We start from the raw sequence: 16,732 nt of genomic DNA, 5'->3' as shown, positions 1-16,732 counted from the left end.
GTGCTTTTATTCCCTGTCAGAAACACAAGCTCGCATTTTCCCCGCCAACATTCCCCCTCAGGCAACCCAAAGCTGCAGCCCAGGAGGAGAGAGAAGCAGCACCTGTTGAACGTCTGCCATGCAGCTAAGCAGAGCTGAGACCCCTGCATTGCAGGGGGTTGGGCTAGATGACCCTCGGGGGTCCCCTGGTCCAGCTCTACCATTTTACAAGCCCCAAGCGGAAGGCCGGCTTGTGATTTTAGTCAGGAGGGGCAGCGGCTGAGGGGTGGGGTGGGGCGGGAAGAAACCATTTTGGCTTCTCACAGAAACCCGTGTGTGTCTGTGAGGGAGGAGGACGTTATGGCCGGCCTCGGCCGGAGGAGGCGGGAGAGCGCCGCCGCCGCCGCCATCCCTCGCGCCCTCTGAGGCGAAGGCAGCGAGGAGGCGGGAAAGGGCGACGCCGAGGAGGAGGAAGAAGGAGGCGCCCGGCCGCCGCCGCCGCCGCCGCCGGCCTCGTCAGTCCCCGCCCCGCGGCGCTCGCGCTCCCTCTCGCCGCCCGCCCGCCGTCCTTCCTCCCCTTCGTCCGCCGGGGCCGCCTGCCGCTGGGAGCCGAGCCGAGTCCCGCTCCTCTTCCTCCTCCTCCTCCGCCGCCGCCATGAGCTTCTTGTTGTAAGTGCGGGCCGTCGAGGGAGCCCCTTTCCCCGCCTCGCCGGCAGCAGGGCCCAAGCCGGGCTGCTTTCCTGGCGCCCGAGCCCCGCCGGGGAAGGAGGACGGAAGCCCTTTCCGCCTCCGCGCAGCGCCCCATGGCTCTGCCCGGCGGCCTTGGCTCTCCAGCCGCCGCTTCCTCCACCACTGGGGTTATTTACTTCTGGTTTTTTCTTTCCTCACATCCTTTGTGTTTGTGTGTATGCCTTGCCACCCCCTCCATGGCTGGCTTCCTCCTGCTCCCCCCTCCCGAGGCTCCCCATTTTCTCCGGCTCTCCCCAATTCTGCCCTCGCCCCTTTGCTTTCCAGCACATTTGTTCCTTATGTGCTGGTGCTTCCTTTAAAAAAAAAAAATCTCCACCACCCCCACCGACCGCAGGAAAAAAAAAAAAAGGGAAGTGCTTTTATTTGTATTTTCTGGTGTTAATGTTGCTGGTTCTCCTTAAATAGCTTCCCCCATATTGATCATCATCATCATCCCCTACTGCCCTTCATCCAAAGATCCCAGGGCGGTTTGCAACAGAAAAATATAAAACGAAAATACAAAATGCTTATTAAAAAGCAAGGGTGTTTTATTTTATTTTAAGGAGGTTATCTCTTTGCTTGATTGACCCTTTGGTTATAAAAAGGAGAGATTGGTGGGATGGGGGCTCTGGGAACCCCTTCTGTACCCGCTTATGCTGAAATGGGAGGCTGATTTGTTGCACCTAAACTGCTTCCTATCCTAAAAGTTTCTGTTTCGTTCTTGGACCTTTGGGTGCCATTTGAGCTAAAATGGGGGTGTTAGCATTTTGGAGGATCTCACTGCTGTTGTCTGAATTGCCAGCTGCAGCCAAGTGGAGGAGTTCTGTATTATAGAAAATAAGGCGATTTCTGTTAATTGTGGGGTGAGAATGATGGTGGGGTTGTTTGTAATATCAGGTGCCCCATATGCCTGCCTGTTCTTCCCTCCCCCACTGCCCCCTCTTGGACAGCAGCTTGGAGAGACTCCCTAGTGGTTTCTGTCTGTAACCATAAAATGAAATTGCATCCCCTAGTTTGTCTCCTCCCTCCCACCCCCCTCTCAGGGAATACAGGAGTCTGTAATTAATCGCCCCTTCTCCCCACTGGCCTTTTCTGTGTTTGAAAAGGCAGCAGTTTTTCTCTTGAGTGGTTCTTGTGATTAAGATAATGGTTATACGGGGTACCCAACTTGTAGAGAAGGTTTTTTTTGGGGGGTGTTGTTTTTTTGTTTTGCTGAGACTGACAGGGAATGCAGCTGGCTCTGTTACGTAGGGGGCTAGACATCTTGGACAATAACCCTGAGAGATCCCCTTCCTCCTTTTGTACTCTGGCCATTGATTGCAACTGCGTTGTGGTGGTCTAATTTGCTCTCAATTTTTTCTCCAAGTATCTGCTAGAGTGAAAAGCAAACTTTTGGTTTGCTTAAAATCTTTTTTAAAAAATACGTATCTAAATTTAGAAGTAGATTGCATGGTACTTGATAGTCTTTTAAGTTCCTCTAGGGAACACAGGACACATATGTATAGTAGAAACTAAATTTAACATTTTGGCCTTCAAAAGTGCAGAAGAAGGGGCTTCTTTTGTGAAGGGTCTATTTGCTTTGAGGTTTTGAGGTTCAGCACAGAATTTGGAGAATGTACATCTTCCATTTCCCTAATACTAAACTTGAAGAAGCGATTTGAAGAAGTTTATTGAATTTTATGGGCAAAGGCTACTGTCTTATGCACAACAGTAAGCACCACGGAACATCCTGACTTTTAACATCTTGAGTAACCAACATAGGATGGTTTAAAGAAAACCACATGAAAACAACTACTTTGCTTGGCTCTTTAAGCCTTTCAGTATACCATACAGTTAAAAGCTAGTACAAAGCTTTTGGACTTTTGAAGGATTGGCACATGTTCTGAAAAATTCAAAGCTAATTGTGTTACAACTTGTCTGGCATTATAGCAAGCAGATACTGGAAAGGACAGATTGATGCAGACACTTGCAACATGAAAACAGCTCTAGATATCAGTAGTTGTTAGCTAACTGGCACATACTAAATGTGTAGGGCCCGTTGTTCTGTTATTTGGTTTCCTAGTTCAAAAGTACAACCAAGTAATCTCCAGTCCTTGCTGGTTGGAGTGGAGGCAATCTAATTATGACAATCAACATAAACCGGTTAAGTGACTTACAAAATAAAACACAGTGTACTCCTGGGAAAGGGAATGTTAGGGACTTAAACAAAATAATCACTTTGTTGTAGAAGTCTTACTTTGTCATGTTCCTGTAAAATGTAGTTGTGCTTATACATGCTTCCACGAACCTCTGCAAATATATTATTGATTAATATTAGGATAGCCCAGTCCTGTGCATATGCTTTAGCCACAGTAAGTGTCAAAATGTTATGCCTTACAGAGATTCATTTGTCTTCTTACTCTTTAAAATATCTGGAATGGATTTGTGTCTATGCAAAAAACACACAAAAAAACCCACAAAAAACCCCACCTGAAGCAAACTTCCAGAGCCACATGGCCATGTGTGCACATGGGGCCATGTAGATAGTTTGAAAGGACTGTATCTTGAAAGGAAAACTAAAAACAAATTTATTTAAAACAAATAAAGTGTGCTTTCTTCAAAAAGGCAAAAAAAGAGGTGCTCTCATTTGGTCTCCTGGAGTAATGATCTGTTGTGGATTGATGCTTCTTTCTATATAATTAAGGTCCATAGTAATTTCTGATTCTGTAAACCCATGTTATCTTCATTCTGATTGTGAAAACCAAACTGACAGCTGTATTTTTAAGAGAACTCTTCCTGAAGTTTGAGACTGCCTAAAAATACTTGCTGTGCAGATATATCAGTAAATTGTGCCCATCCATCCACCCTTGTAAAAGAAGAGGACAAGAAATATTCCATTTTCTTGTCTTTGGTTTGGGGTTTTATATTCATACCTGCCTTGGTTAGCAAACAGAGAAGAAAACATAAAATATTTGGAAATGAGGAGGAAAGCTGGTTTTCTGATCTGCCTGTTCCTTTTGAGCTTTCACAGTTCTAAGAAAATAGATGTTGGTTCCTGTTCTGTTTCCCTTTTTTGCATGAACGCAAGTGTTCAACACAGATAGTGGCCCAAGTACATCATTTCTCTTCCTCATGGCAAGACATAGGTAGCATGTCTGTAGCAGGGTTAAAAACTTAAGCTAAGTGCCAAATGGCTCCTTAAACCAGGGTTACAGTCACCAGAATGGAATGCCTAGTTGCCATTTTTGGGCCAGACAGCTCAAAAGTTGTATTTTTCAATATGACTTTTTGGTTCCTGAAATTCATTCTGATTGTGCAGATAAAATACATCAAATAGAATTCTTCAGGATGTGTTGTTAGTGTGTGAAAACAGTCAGGATCCAAGGATCCCCAGCCATGCACCTCTGGATGTTGGAGACTTCAGGTGCCACCCTGGGACCCAGGCATCTTCACTTGGTCACAAGTGGCTGATAGCCAGGTGCAAAATGCGCCTGGCAAATTTTGAACACTGGTCTGTTGTGGGGCAGCCAGCATTGATACTACAGTGGTGCCCCGCAAGACGAATGCCTCGCAAGACGAAAAACCTGCTAGACGAAAGGGTTCCGTTTTTCGAGGCACTTCGCAAGACGAATTTCCCTATGGGCTTGCTTCGCAAGACGAAAACGTCTTGCGAGTCTTGCGAGTTTTTTTCCTTCCCCCCCTTTTTCTAAGCCGCTAAACCACTAAGCCGCTAATAGCGCTAATCTGCTAATCCGCTAATAGGGATGCTTCGCAAGACGAAAAAACCGCTAGACGAAGAGACTCGCAGAACGGATTATTTTCGTCTTGCGAGGCACCACTGTACGAGTTGCTGTGTTTGTGCTGTGGCTCTATGATAGGGCTGGGGATAGTAGTATTAAACTGGAAACTTGAAATGCAGACTTTCATATAGATCAATTTGGCAGTGTTACTTTAAGAACAAATTACTGCAGAGTTGCAGAAACCATAGCCTGCAATTCCCAGGAAAATGTTAAAGATAGCTCTGGTAGGCGTACCATATGGCAATGTACCACTGCTTTTTAGAATTGCTTAAATTGCCTGCAAAAGAAACCCTTGTGAAGGAAAAAAAAAACCCCACACACCTTGCTTCAGCTCACCATATTTCAGTAGCTTGTTTTTTTTTGTTTTCGCAGTGGGTATCTAATTTATTTGTTTATTAAATAATATATGTCCAACCCTTCCTCTCAAAGCACCCCAAGCCTGCAAACCAAAAGTTATAAAACATCTTAAAAACAATTCTGACCTAGATGCAGACAGGGAAAGATCTCAAAAGTCTTGTTGAAAGAGGAAGGCCTTCAGTAGATGATGAAAAGACAACAGAGACAGCTCCTGTCTAATATTCAAGGGGAGAGAATCCCAAAAGAATAGGTCGGTGCTACAACACTAAAGGCCTTGTTCCTGCACTATGCAGAACTGTACCTTCTGTTAAGATGGTTTCTGCAGGAGACCTTACCTGCAGAGTTCAGTGATTGACTGGGTGTAAAAGGGGCGAGGTAATCTTTCATGTATGTTGGTCCTAAGGGCTTAATAAACCCGAATCAGCACCTTGAACTTAGCCTGGAAGCTAATTGGTAGCCTATCTTCCAAGAGCAAGGTAAACTTTCAACTATGTAAGCCTCAGTGAAAAGCACCAGCATGCACAGAACTAAGCTTATTTGCTCAAAACATGTTTAATATATCTAGATAAAATGTACCTGTAGGAGTGACACTGATTTTTTAATTATTATTTCTGAATCATATCTTTAGGAAGCCTCCAAGATTATAGATTGTTTAAATGTACATTTTTAAAAATCAACTGTACTGCCCCCATTTTCTCTTAAGGTCTAGGTCTTTGCATTAAACAAATTTGTATGATAAGGACATTAAGATGGATTCAGATTCTTATATTATTATTGCTGTTTTTCACTGCAGAGACACAAGTGTGAGATGCTATGGGAAAACTCTTGTCAGATTCTGCTCTCATTTTGCCTTGTATGTGGATACATGTTATGCCATTTATATACCTTTTCAGACTCCCTTTGGTGCTGCTTGGAAGCACATGTTCTTACATGCAGGAACTCATGCTTCTGTGCAAGCTAGTTAACTGGATATTTTATGCTTGCTTTTGAATCTGTTAATTGCCCCAAGCCTTTAGAACTGTGTATCCTGTGCTACATCACCCCCCCCTTCTGATCTCCTCCTTTTGTACAATATTGATTTGAAGGCTTAAAAAAAATCTACAATAGAATGGGCTTATTGTAACCATAAGCCCTTTGAGTACCCCATGGTGTGCCTTTTTAATGTAAAAGATAATAGCTAGCCTACTTGCCTCCTTTTTTTATCAAGCTATCCCACGGGAGACTTGTCAAGCACTTTTAAAATTATATACATGGAAGAAGCTGTAAATGGCCTCTATGTGATGGCTCATCCATGTTGTTGCAAAATTGTCCATGTTGTTGCAAAGTCATCACATTGGGCATCATGTAATTATTCTGCAAAGCTGCCATAGAATGTGGAAGGATATGAAGTGTCAAAGATGCATATCTACATCAGTAGAATAATATCCACCCCCAGGGCAGCAGGGACAGAGAAGCCACAGGATGGAGGCTGTTTTCATCTTTCTCTGTGCCTTCTTAGCATTTAACATGCCAAAGGTATGCACTTAATCAACAAGGGTAATGTATAGGCCATGTTGACAAGCTGAGCTGATGTCTTTCCTAATGGTTCAGAGTAAGCATCACTTTCTACATTATGCTACCCCTGTGTGGGGGCGGGGGCGGGCGGGGAGACACCTTATGCGATTTATTTCATATTTAATGGTGCACATGTTTTTCATCCCCTAATTGTCTAGGAAGACTCTTATAGAATGCATTTCTAAGACAGTAAAATATATTTTTGTAATTATTCCCCAAATACAGCTTTTTTCTTTCTCTCACTGTACAGTGGATGCTCGGGTCGTGAACGTGACCCGTGCGGGATGCACATTCACAACCTGCAGCGTCCGCAACCCGCAGTGGCGCGTCTGTGCACGCACAGGTTGCGATTTGGCGCTTCTGCGCAAAGAGCGATTTAGTGCTTTTGCGCATGCGCAACCGCTGAAACCTGGAAGTAACCTGTTCCGGTACTTCCAGGTTTCGGTGGTCCGAAACCCGAAAAAACGCAACCTGAAGCATCTGTATCTTGAGGTATGACTATATCCGAATATTAGTCTTAAACACACCTACCCATCAGCCCCATCTCTGTCACTGAGAACAAATACTTCTAGTCTTAGATTTTAGTGAATTGTTAACCCTGAGTGAACAGAGGTCAAGTTTTCTGCTTGGGGATATGTTTACTTTTCTCCTTGGGGAAATATTTCTCACTAGAGAGTTGTCACCAGTTATTTGGAATCAGTATGTGAAACTTCCCATGTCTCCTCACCTCCTTGGCCCTATAGACGTCTTAGTTTGCAGAGCCCTCCTGCCACGCCAGCACCCATTCCCAGGAAACATTTCTGTTTTATCGACTTTGGAGAGCGGTGCATTGATTTATTTGCTTTTTCCCATGTTTTCAACAAAAGGCTGTTGAGTCAGAATGTGTGCGCGGAATTTCTGTAGGCAGAAAGATTCTCACAAATCAGAAGTTGCCTTATCTTTGGCAAACAGTGAAGTCTGTGATGAAAGGTTATAGGCTGGGGGTACAGAACCCTTTTGGCTACATGGGCCAGATCCTTATGAGGATCTGCCTCGTGGGTCAAATTTGGCAGGTGGGCCACCCACAAACCTTTTCACTCCAATCTTAAAGGGGGTAGGGGCAACCTCCCACTTCTTTCTGAAGTAACGAGGATGGCAATTGGTAGGTAGGTGGGCAGAGATTCAGGGAATTGTCATTGTGGACTAAGTTAAATTCCCTCACTTGATTTTCCTTACCCCTGCTATAGAGAAGTCATTGCCAATTGGGGGCAGGGCTGCTAGTAACATTCAGATTTTAAAGAACAGCATGACCACCTTTTTATATTGGTAGCCTTGTTTCTAGTGATAGCCAGAGATTTCTTCCAAGTTGATGGGAGAAACAAAGAGCATTGGAAAGTATTCCAGGATTGTCTGCTTAAATATAACAATTTGATCATTTTGGAAATCATACCTCCAGGCATCTTCTTGAAGAAGAATGCAATTGTCCAGGCTACCATGGTAGTCCGTTAATAGGCATAGATGTATGTCCAAATTCTAGTTTTGATTGAGCTTTGGTAATTAATTCTCTACCAGTCTATAAAAGTAGAATAATAATGCCCTGCTCACCTGGAAGCTCAAAGGGTTATGAGATTAAAATAAAGCAATACTTTGCACAGTGAAAGAGCTGCAGAAATGAAGAAAATAATAAGTTGGTTAAAACACGAAATGTGAATTATTTTTGTCATTGGAAGAATTTCTTTCTCCTTTTGAACGTTTTTAGCCAACATTTGATCTCCGGTAAATTAGTTGCTCGGAATTCTTCCTTATTGGACATAAAAAGGAAAGCTGTATAGATCATGCTACTTTTGCCTGGAGACTTGCCCAACTGCATGTTCTGAATGGCACCCTCAATCTCCTGTTCCGTGATTATATGATTCAAAATTGTCTTTTTTTCTTGAGATATTTTTTGTAATCTGTTGGATCTTAGAAATTGGACTATATCAGTCTCTTTCTGTGGCCCTTGTGTGTAAAGTTGTTTAAAGTATCTCTGGAAACACCTTCTAATCTCCACAGGATTCTGAATGTTTTTCCCATCTATCTCGAGGTTTGTAATAGTATTTAACTTCTGTCTTTTTTTCAACTGCCAAGCTAGCAGTTTCCCACATTTATTTGCCGATTCAAATGTCTTTTGCCTCATCTGTTTTATTTTCCATTCTACTTGATTTATCAATTTCATATATTGTACTTGGTATAATTTAATTTCTCTCAGAATTTCCTTAGAATTGGGTTTCGACCTTAATTTCTTCTCCCCTTCTTTTATTTTTTCCAAAATTTTAGCCTTTTTTTCATTTTGAGTCCTCTTTTTTATAGCATTCTGTTGAATTAGAAACCCTCTCATGACCGCTTTACTTGCATCCCAGATTACTCTTTTTTCCACCGTTGTTCTCAAGTTTACTTCAAAATAGTCTCTCAGTGTCTTTTGGGCCTTCTTGATAATCTCTTGGTCCCGTAATAAGGTGTCATTCATCTTCCATCTAAAGGAACCGGTTGGTGTTAGTTTCATTTCCATCTTTACAGCATTGTGGTCGGAGCAAGTTCTTGGGCAGATTTCTACCTTTTTTATCTTAGGTGCCAGTGCTCTAGTTATCCATATCTGGTCAATTCTAGTCCATGTCAATTTGGCTTCAGAATGTTCCTTCTCTTTCCAAGGGGTTTTTGGTTCTCCATATGTCAATTAAGTCCATATTGTCAGTCAGTTCAAAAAAGGTTTTTGGTAGTCTGCCCTCTTTTGTTACAGTCTGTTTCTGTGCCTTGTCCATGTTCGTGGATACCACTCCATTCATATCTCCCATCATGATGATGTTGTTATAGTCCATGTAGTCCAACATTGTCTCATGCAACTTCTTATAAAACTCCGATTTCCCCTCGTTTGGTGCATAGATTCCTAAAATCAGAAATTTTTCTCCTTGAGTTTGAATTTCAATTGCCAAGATTCTTCCTTGTTCATCTTTAAAAATAAATTTTGGTGATAGGCTTTCTTTTGCATAGATGACCACTCCTCTTTTTTTAACTTTATCCGATGCGATAAACTCCTGGCCCAATCTTTTATTAATCAAAACTTTCCTATGAAGCCTGATCACATGTGTTTCCTGTAAGCAAATTAGGTCCAATTGTTCCTTTCTTAATAAATGAAAAACCTTCCTCCTTTTCTCCGGGGAATTTAAACCACAAATATTCCAACTTAGTAGTTGCAGAGACATGATGCTGTACTTCTATTTCCCTCCTACTTCTCCCAAAAGTTCTTCCTCCTTTGACGGTGGTATCGCTTTCCCTGGTTAGAATTTCTTTCTCTTTTTGAACGTTTTTAGCCAACATTTGATCTCCGGTAAATTAGTTGCTCGGAATTCTTCCTTATTGGACATAAAAAGGAAAGCTCTATAGATCATGCTACTTTTGCCTCCAAAAAGACCCGGTTCTTCCTTTCACCCTTGTGTAAGAGCTAGAAATACTTTTTGCAGAACAAACCTAACTATGTTTTCCTGAACATCTGGGAAATTTTTCAGTCCTTGGAACAGCAATCTGGGATGTCCAGAAGAGGAAATCTGGGCTGAAGAGGAAGATGAAGAGGAAATTTTTGAAAAATTAGTTTTGTCGCTCTTTGTCTTCCTTAATAATTGGCAGGTTTCATCTTATGCCGTAGCTTTTAAGAACATCATAATTCACAAGTGCAGTTTTACTTGAAGTCTGCTCTAACATCTGTTTTTCTGTTCTAACATTTTCATCTTGTGTTTGGCTTTAGAAGTTTAGGGATTTGCCCCAGGCTGGCAGATTCGCTTTCTGTGTGTTCCTCTTTTTGAAAGCTGTCAGAAACCATAGAGACTAATAAAGCATGAAAACTTAAATAGAAATTCTCCATTTACCCTGAGTGCATTAACTTTTCTAGAAGTTAATATTGTCACAATGTATAAATTCTTCTGCATTCCTTTTCAAATGATTTACATTTTGTTGTATAATTCCCAAATCACATACGCAGCTTGTGCACACATAATGCTGACTCCCTCTTAATTGCAAGTAAGAAATCAGGTGCCCTTCTTGAGAATGCATGTTCCCGTCTCAGGATGGAATACTTTCCTGTTCCCTAACATTAACTATGGTTTCCATGCAATACTGGTCTGAAACCAGCTGTAAAAGGTGATCTGGTTAAACAGGGTTCTTGGTTAGTCTTGGCAGCACTTGGTGTTATTCTGGAATATCTTGGTGTTATTCTGGAATATATTGGTGTTATTCTGGAATAAAAGGTAAAGGTAAAGGTACCCCTGCCCGTACGGGCCAGTCTTGACAGACTCTGGGGTTGTGCGCCCATCTCACTCAAGAGGCCAGGGGCCAGCGCTGTCCGGAGACACTTCCGGGTCACGTGGCCAGCGTGACATCGCTGCTCTGGCCAGAGCCAGAGCCGCACACGGAAACGCCGTTTACCTTCCCGCTGGTAAGCGGTCCCTATTTATCTACTTGCACCCGAAGGTGCTTTCGAACTGCTAGGTTGGCAGGCGCTGGGACCGAGCAGCGGGAGCGCACCCCGCCGCAGGGATTCGAACCGCCTACCTTTCGATCGGCAAGTCCTAGGCGCTGATGCTTTAACCCACAGCGCCACCTGCGTCCCTTATTCTGGAATATCTTGGTGTTATTCTGGAATATCTGAGTTTGGGACAGTCAGGTTTGTGTTAGAAGGCCAATTCAACAATTCCATGCCATCCATTTTTAAACCCTTTCTCTGCCGCAACAAGAATTATGAAATTCATTGCTTATATAGAAAGCTGCTTTACAGGCTATTGCTCCATCTACCACACTATTGCATGGTCTGGGAGTTTTAACCAGCCCTACCTGGAGAAATACTACTACTACTACAGTGGTGCCCTGCAAGACGAATGCCTCGCAAGACGGAAAACCCGCTAGACGAAAGGGTTTTCCGTTTTGGAGGCGCTTCACAAAACAAATTTCCCTATGGGCTTGCTTCGCAAGACGAAAATGTATTGTGAGTTCCTGCAGGTTTTCCCCCCCTTTCCCCCCCTTTTCCTAAGCCGTTAAGCCGCTTATCAGCTGATCCGCTGATAAGCCGCTTAACAGCTGATCGCTAAAAGCCGCTAAACCGCTAATAGCGCTAATCCGCTAAGCTGCCAATGGGCTTGCTTCGCAAGACGAAAAAACCGCTATACGAAGAGCCTCACGGAACGGATTAATTTCGTCTTGCGAGGCACCACTGTACTAATATTGATGATGATGATGCCCCACCCATCTGACTAGGTTGTCCCAGTCACTCTGAGTGGCTTCCAACAAAATATAGAAACACGGAAAGACATACACCAGCATTATAAACTTCCCTCATGGTTTGAACCTTGGACTTTCTGCACGGAAGGCAGGCGAATGCTTCGCCACTGAATTATGTGTGGTTATGTACAGTACTTGCCCCGTTTCACTCCTTTGGGCTCTGGCAACCTGTCGCCAATCCTTCTCTCCTATCCCCATGGCCTTTACGCACACCACTTACCTGGTTTTATAAATTGTTACTACCCATGAGAGCGCCCCCCCCATCCATATTCAGAAGCAAAATGACTGCTAGAGACATATAGTGGTGGTGGTGGGGGGGTGATAATAGGAAATATCCAAGCAGAACATCTTGCTAACTATGGCTGGAGACAAGAGTGCTGGGATTGATAGAGCAACACTTTCTTATGATGAAATTTGCATATGTGGACCAACCTTGTTGCCTAGCTGGAAACTGTGGGTAGGTAGTTATTAGAAAATCAGATTACTAAGGTTTTTTTAATGTAGGCTATCTTTACTCTTAAGCACTACAAAGCAAGAAGTACTTAGCTGCTATGAATACTACAAATTAACCAGCTCTCAACAGGCCTTTGCTTAAAGGGTATTTTTCTAGTGAATTTTCATTGAATTTTCAAGATAATCTAACTAACTTTGGCTTGTTACTTTATCACTTGCTGCCAGCTGACTCTGAATTTAGAGTACAAACATGCATTAGAAGAGCTTGCATAAATCTAGCTTCTACTTTTTACTACTTTGTCCACATTCAGTTTCCCATACATCAGAATTTTGGCTACTTGTCCAGCCGTTAAAGCCTAAGGGCAAAAGATTCTTGTCAAGGTCCACAGTGTATATAATACCTGGGAAACCCAGTGGAATTGTCAATTAGCTGGGCTTACTGTGCACCTGTGCCTTTTGCAGCTCTACGGTGAAGCTGGCTAGCATTTCATTAGCATATTTTTGATGCTGTAGCTAAGACCATGGAAGAAGGGTCTGTATAAAATAATAAGTTTGTATCTGTTCAGAGAATTGTCATCTTCTGGGTGGAGGGAAAGTGAATGTGTGGGCTAAAAAACTGAGCTCTCAGCAGATGGCTGGAAAGTAGTGGCACATTTGTTCTTCAATATAAAAATTATTTTAGTGGGAGTAGTTCATAAATAGGTTGTAAGGTCCAATTTTGCATTGATCACTGCATCTGAGTTCCTTTGAAAAATCTTTATCTTAACAGCAAATACAGTTCTCTAGTTCTGGCAAGGTACCATGAAACATTAAGATGTTTCAGATGTAATACCAAATTATAGGTTGGTATTACAGTACTTAAAATATATGTGCAAGTGGAGCCATATGCTCATGTACTCCCCTTTTTTCCTTGGGCTCAAAAAACACATGACTTCCCCTGTCTGCTCTTGCTCTTTAAACCAGGAATTGTGTATATTCCACCTTTCCTCCAAAGAGCTCAAAGTGGCATACATGGTTCTCTACTGTTCCCCCATATTTTTTCCTAAACAACAATCCTGCGATTCTAAGGTGGGTTAGTTTGAGAGGAGGATCATGATTTCTAGATAACCCTGTCTTTAATAACTCTGTTCTATTTACAAGCACAATAACAAATTATGTTTAATAACTGAGGAATCCCAGTGGCAATAACAGCCTTTTGCAGAAATTTAACGTAAGTTCCTGATTAGGCTACTTAGATTGCAGTCCTAAACACATTACAAGGAAGTAACACAGTAGGACTTGCTTCTGAATAAGCAAACATAAGATTGCGCTGTTAGCATCTTCTTGTAAAAATGCATTTATATTTTAAAGTGTAATGAAGAGTCTGCCCTACTTCCTTAAATCTTTGTATTGCTTCTGCTTTGAGATAATATCTGGTTGTTCTGTGTCTGAATGTCAACTTCATCTTCACTGGCTACTCTATCCTTTCCTTATCTTTGCAGTTACTTCCTTCTTCCTGGCTGTTTGTTTTGTCTCTTTCCTCTTTACACCCCCTTTTTATAGGGTGCTGCCCTTGTGTTTAAATAGTCTTATGTTCCTTCCTTCAAGATCATTCAGTGTTTATGTTCTCTGTGTAAATGCAGTGAACGAATTATGAACTATTCAGGTCACATTCACACCATGCTTTTAAAACACATTTTTGTTGTTGTTGTTTAGTCGTGTCCGACTCTTCGTGAACCAGAGCACGCCAGGCACTTCTGTCTTCCACTGCCTCCTGCAGTTTAGTCAAACTCATGCTGGTAGCTTCGAGAACACTATCCAACCATCTTGTCCTCTGTCATCCCCTTCTTCTTGTGCCCTCCATCTTTCCCAACATCAGGGTCTTTTCCAGGGAGTCTTCTCTTCTCATGAGGTGGCCAAAGTATTGGAGTCTCAGCTTCACGATCTGTCCTTCCAGTGAGCACTCAGGGCTGATTTCCTTAAGAATGGAGAGGTTTGATCTTCTTGCAGTCCATGGGACTCTCAAGAGTCTCCTCCAGAACCATAATTCAAAAGCATCAATTCTTCGGCGATCAGCCTTCTTTATGGTCCAGCTCTCCCTTCTATACATCACTACTGGGAAAACCATGGCTTTAACTATACGGACCTTTGTAAACACATTTAAAGCATCACAATCCCCAGCACCTTGAACAAACTATAGTTCAAGATTTGTTTGGAGGAAACAATGTGCTTTAAACGTACGGTGTGGATGTGACTTTAGGACAGTGTATTTTGTTGAATAGGAAAGGTGTCTTATGTTCCTTAAGACTCTTAGTGTTTCGTCATGATAATTTATATAACATTCTTCAATGCACTAGTTCTTGTTTATTTTCAGCTATATCATTATTTTTGGTATTTTCTTTTTGAGGAGCAAGCTACTCTTGCTGCATGAAGTCAGTGAACAAAGCTACCCTCCTTTTCTTCATGTTTGATGGTGTGATATTTATAGCTGTGTTGTGCTGTGGTAAGAGAGAATGTGCTAAAAATATGCATACAGTAAAATATTAGGGTATTCGGTTGGATTCCTAAGACCGGATTGTGCTTGGCAAAAGAGACCCTTCACAAAAGCAAAGAAAGATTTAGAGCTTAGGCTTCCTTTGGCTGGTTTGTTTAGTTTATTCAAACATTGCTGAATAGTTCCCAGCAACTTCTGCAGCATTTGCATGTTCTGCTGATTTTCGGTGTGAAGTCTTCTGGTGTGTGAAGGCTCATCAACATGAGAGGGAGAGACATTGTTAGGAATAAATTAATATTTCCACGTTGTCAAGGAGGTACATGGTATTCAGCTAGCATCTTACTTCACTTCAGGAAAAGGACTTGCATATAATGAACAGTAGCAACACTAAGGTATTTATTTCAGAGTAGCCCTTTGCCCTACTGCAGTGACTATTGTATCCTTGCCTATTTTATTGTGTTTTTAATATATTGTGGGATGCGGGTGGCGCTCTGGGTAAAACCTCAGTGCCTAGGACTTTCCGATCGCATGGTCGGCGGTTCGAATCCCCGCGGCGGGGTGAGCTCCCGTCTTTCGGTCCCAGCTCCTGCCCACCTAGCATTTCAAAAGCACCCCAAAGTGCAAGTAGATAAATAGGTACCACTTTATAGCGGGAAGGTAAACGGCGTTTCCGTGTGCTGCGCTGGTGCCGGCTCGCCAGAGCAGCGATGTCACACTGGCCACGTGACCCGGAAGTGTCTCCGGACAGTGCTGGCCTCCGGCCTCTTAAGTGAGATGGGCGCACAACCCTAGAGTCGGACACGACTGGCCTGTACAGGCAGGGGTACCTTTACCTTTTTAATATATTGTAAGCAGCCTCAAAACTTTGGGTAGTGGTTGGGGTATAAATACTCTTAAATAATAGTAATAAAATAAGAAATGAGACTTCAGCATGACTAAAAAATAAGAATAAAAAATAATTGAGATGGGAACTTTAATGTCGAAGGAAAGTTTGCTGATATATTGAATCCCATATTAATATATGGGAAAACTAGTAGCAAACTGAAGTAAAGCACTAAATCAAGCTTCTTCAACCTCGGCCCTCCAGATGTTTTTGGCCTACAACTCCCATGATCCCTGGCTAGCAGGACCAGTGGTCAGGGGTGATGGGAATTGTAGTCTCAAAACATCTGGAGGGTCGAGGTTGAGGAAGCCTGCACTAAATTGTAGGAGTAGTAGTAGTAGTAGTAGTAGTAGTAGTAGTGGTGGTAGATTAACTATGGTTAGCAGAATAATAGAGTACAAGATCACTGCCTTGATTAAACTGATTATAAAGTAACAGATTAGGAACTGGTAATCATGGCAGGTTTCAAAGAAACCTGAACAATATTTTAATTTTTTTTACCCACTCACTGATTAATAATATTAGTCCCTCAAGAACAATTAACAAGGGGGTTGTAGGTTGCCATGGTATTTAAAGGAAAATTTTAAATACTTCCTTGCATCTGTTTTGTTAAATCTGTGCCTAATAAGGTTCAGAAAAGATTAGTCAAAATATTGAAGGTGTTGGAGCATCTTTCCTGTAAGGGAAAGGTTAAAGAAAAAAATGACTAAGTTGGAGTAAGGGGAGATGAATGATTCACAAATGTGTGAATGGTATGTAGAAAGTGAATAGATTATGTTTTTCTGAAAGCATTGCCTAGATTCAGGACACAGTAAAACACTTCCAAAATTTATAACAGCCTATGGAATTTTCTGCTACAAGATGTAATGCTAGCACTGACTTATATGGCCTGACTAATTCATGGGTGACGTACAAGGCCCCATCCACTCTGGATTTGTGTAGGGTTCACTCCTTAGCCTTTTCTTCTCCCAAAGATGGCAGCAGGGGTTTAGGATCAGAGTTTTTCTTCTAGATGGGCTCCCTTCCCAAGTTGATGGGCCGCATCTGCCCATCACTTCCCTGTACAGTACATACAGAAAACACCTTCTTGACCATTGGACCCACTATTGGTCTTGTTCACTCAATCCACTGGAGCCTGTCTTCACACACAGGGGAAGCCACTAATTCACTGAGCATTTGAGACCCATCGGCTACCCTCACCTGCTTTAGCTGGCCCGTTGAAGCAGTTTTCCAGGATGTGGC

The 16,732-nt window shown here is 42.5% G+C and overlaps 1 protein-coding gene across 2 annotated transcripts in view; it reads left to right on the top strand.

Moving 5' to 3' along the window:
- The first annotated feature begins 335 nt into the window (after nucleotides 1-335).
- The window catches only part of MOB1B (MOB kinase activator 1B), a 34,671-nt gene continuing 18,274 nt past the window's right edge, over nucleotides 336-16,732 (top strand). Inside the window, exon 1 of one of the 2 annotated variants that reach the window (XM_079991236.1) lies at nucleotides 336-648. In XM_079991236.1, coding sequence (XP_079847362.1) covers nucleotides 635-648 — 14 coding nt within the window. In that variant the 5' untranslated portion in view covers nucleotides 336-634. The remainder of the gene's footprint in view (nucleotides 649-16,732) is intronic. The other variant, XM_079991235.1, reaches the window with a different exon arrangement.

This window comes from Podarcis cretensis, assembly GCF_951804945.1.
Source record: "Podarcis cretensis genome assembly, chromosome: 9".
NCBI classification, from domain to species: Eukaryota; Metazoa; Chordata; class Lepidosauria; order Squamata; family Lacertidae; genus Podarcis; species Podarcis cretensis.
Note: the sequence above shows the minus strand (reverse complement) of the source record. Positions and strands in the feature narration are given on the sequence as shown.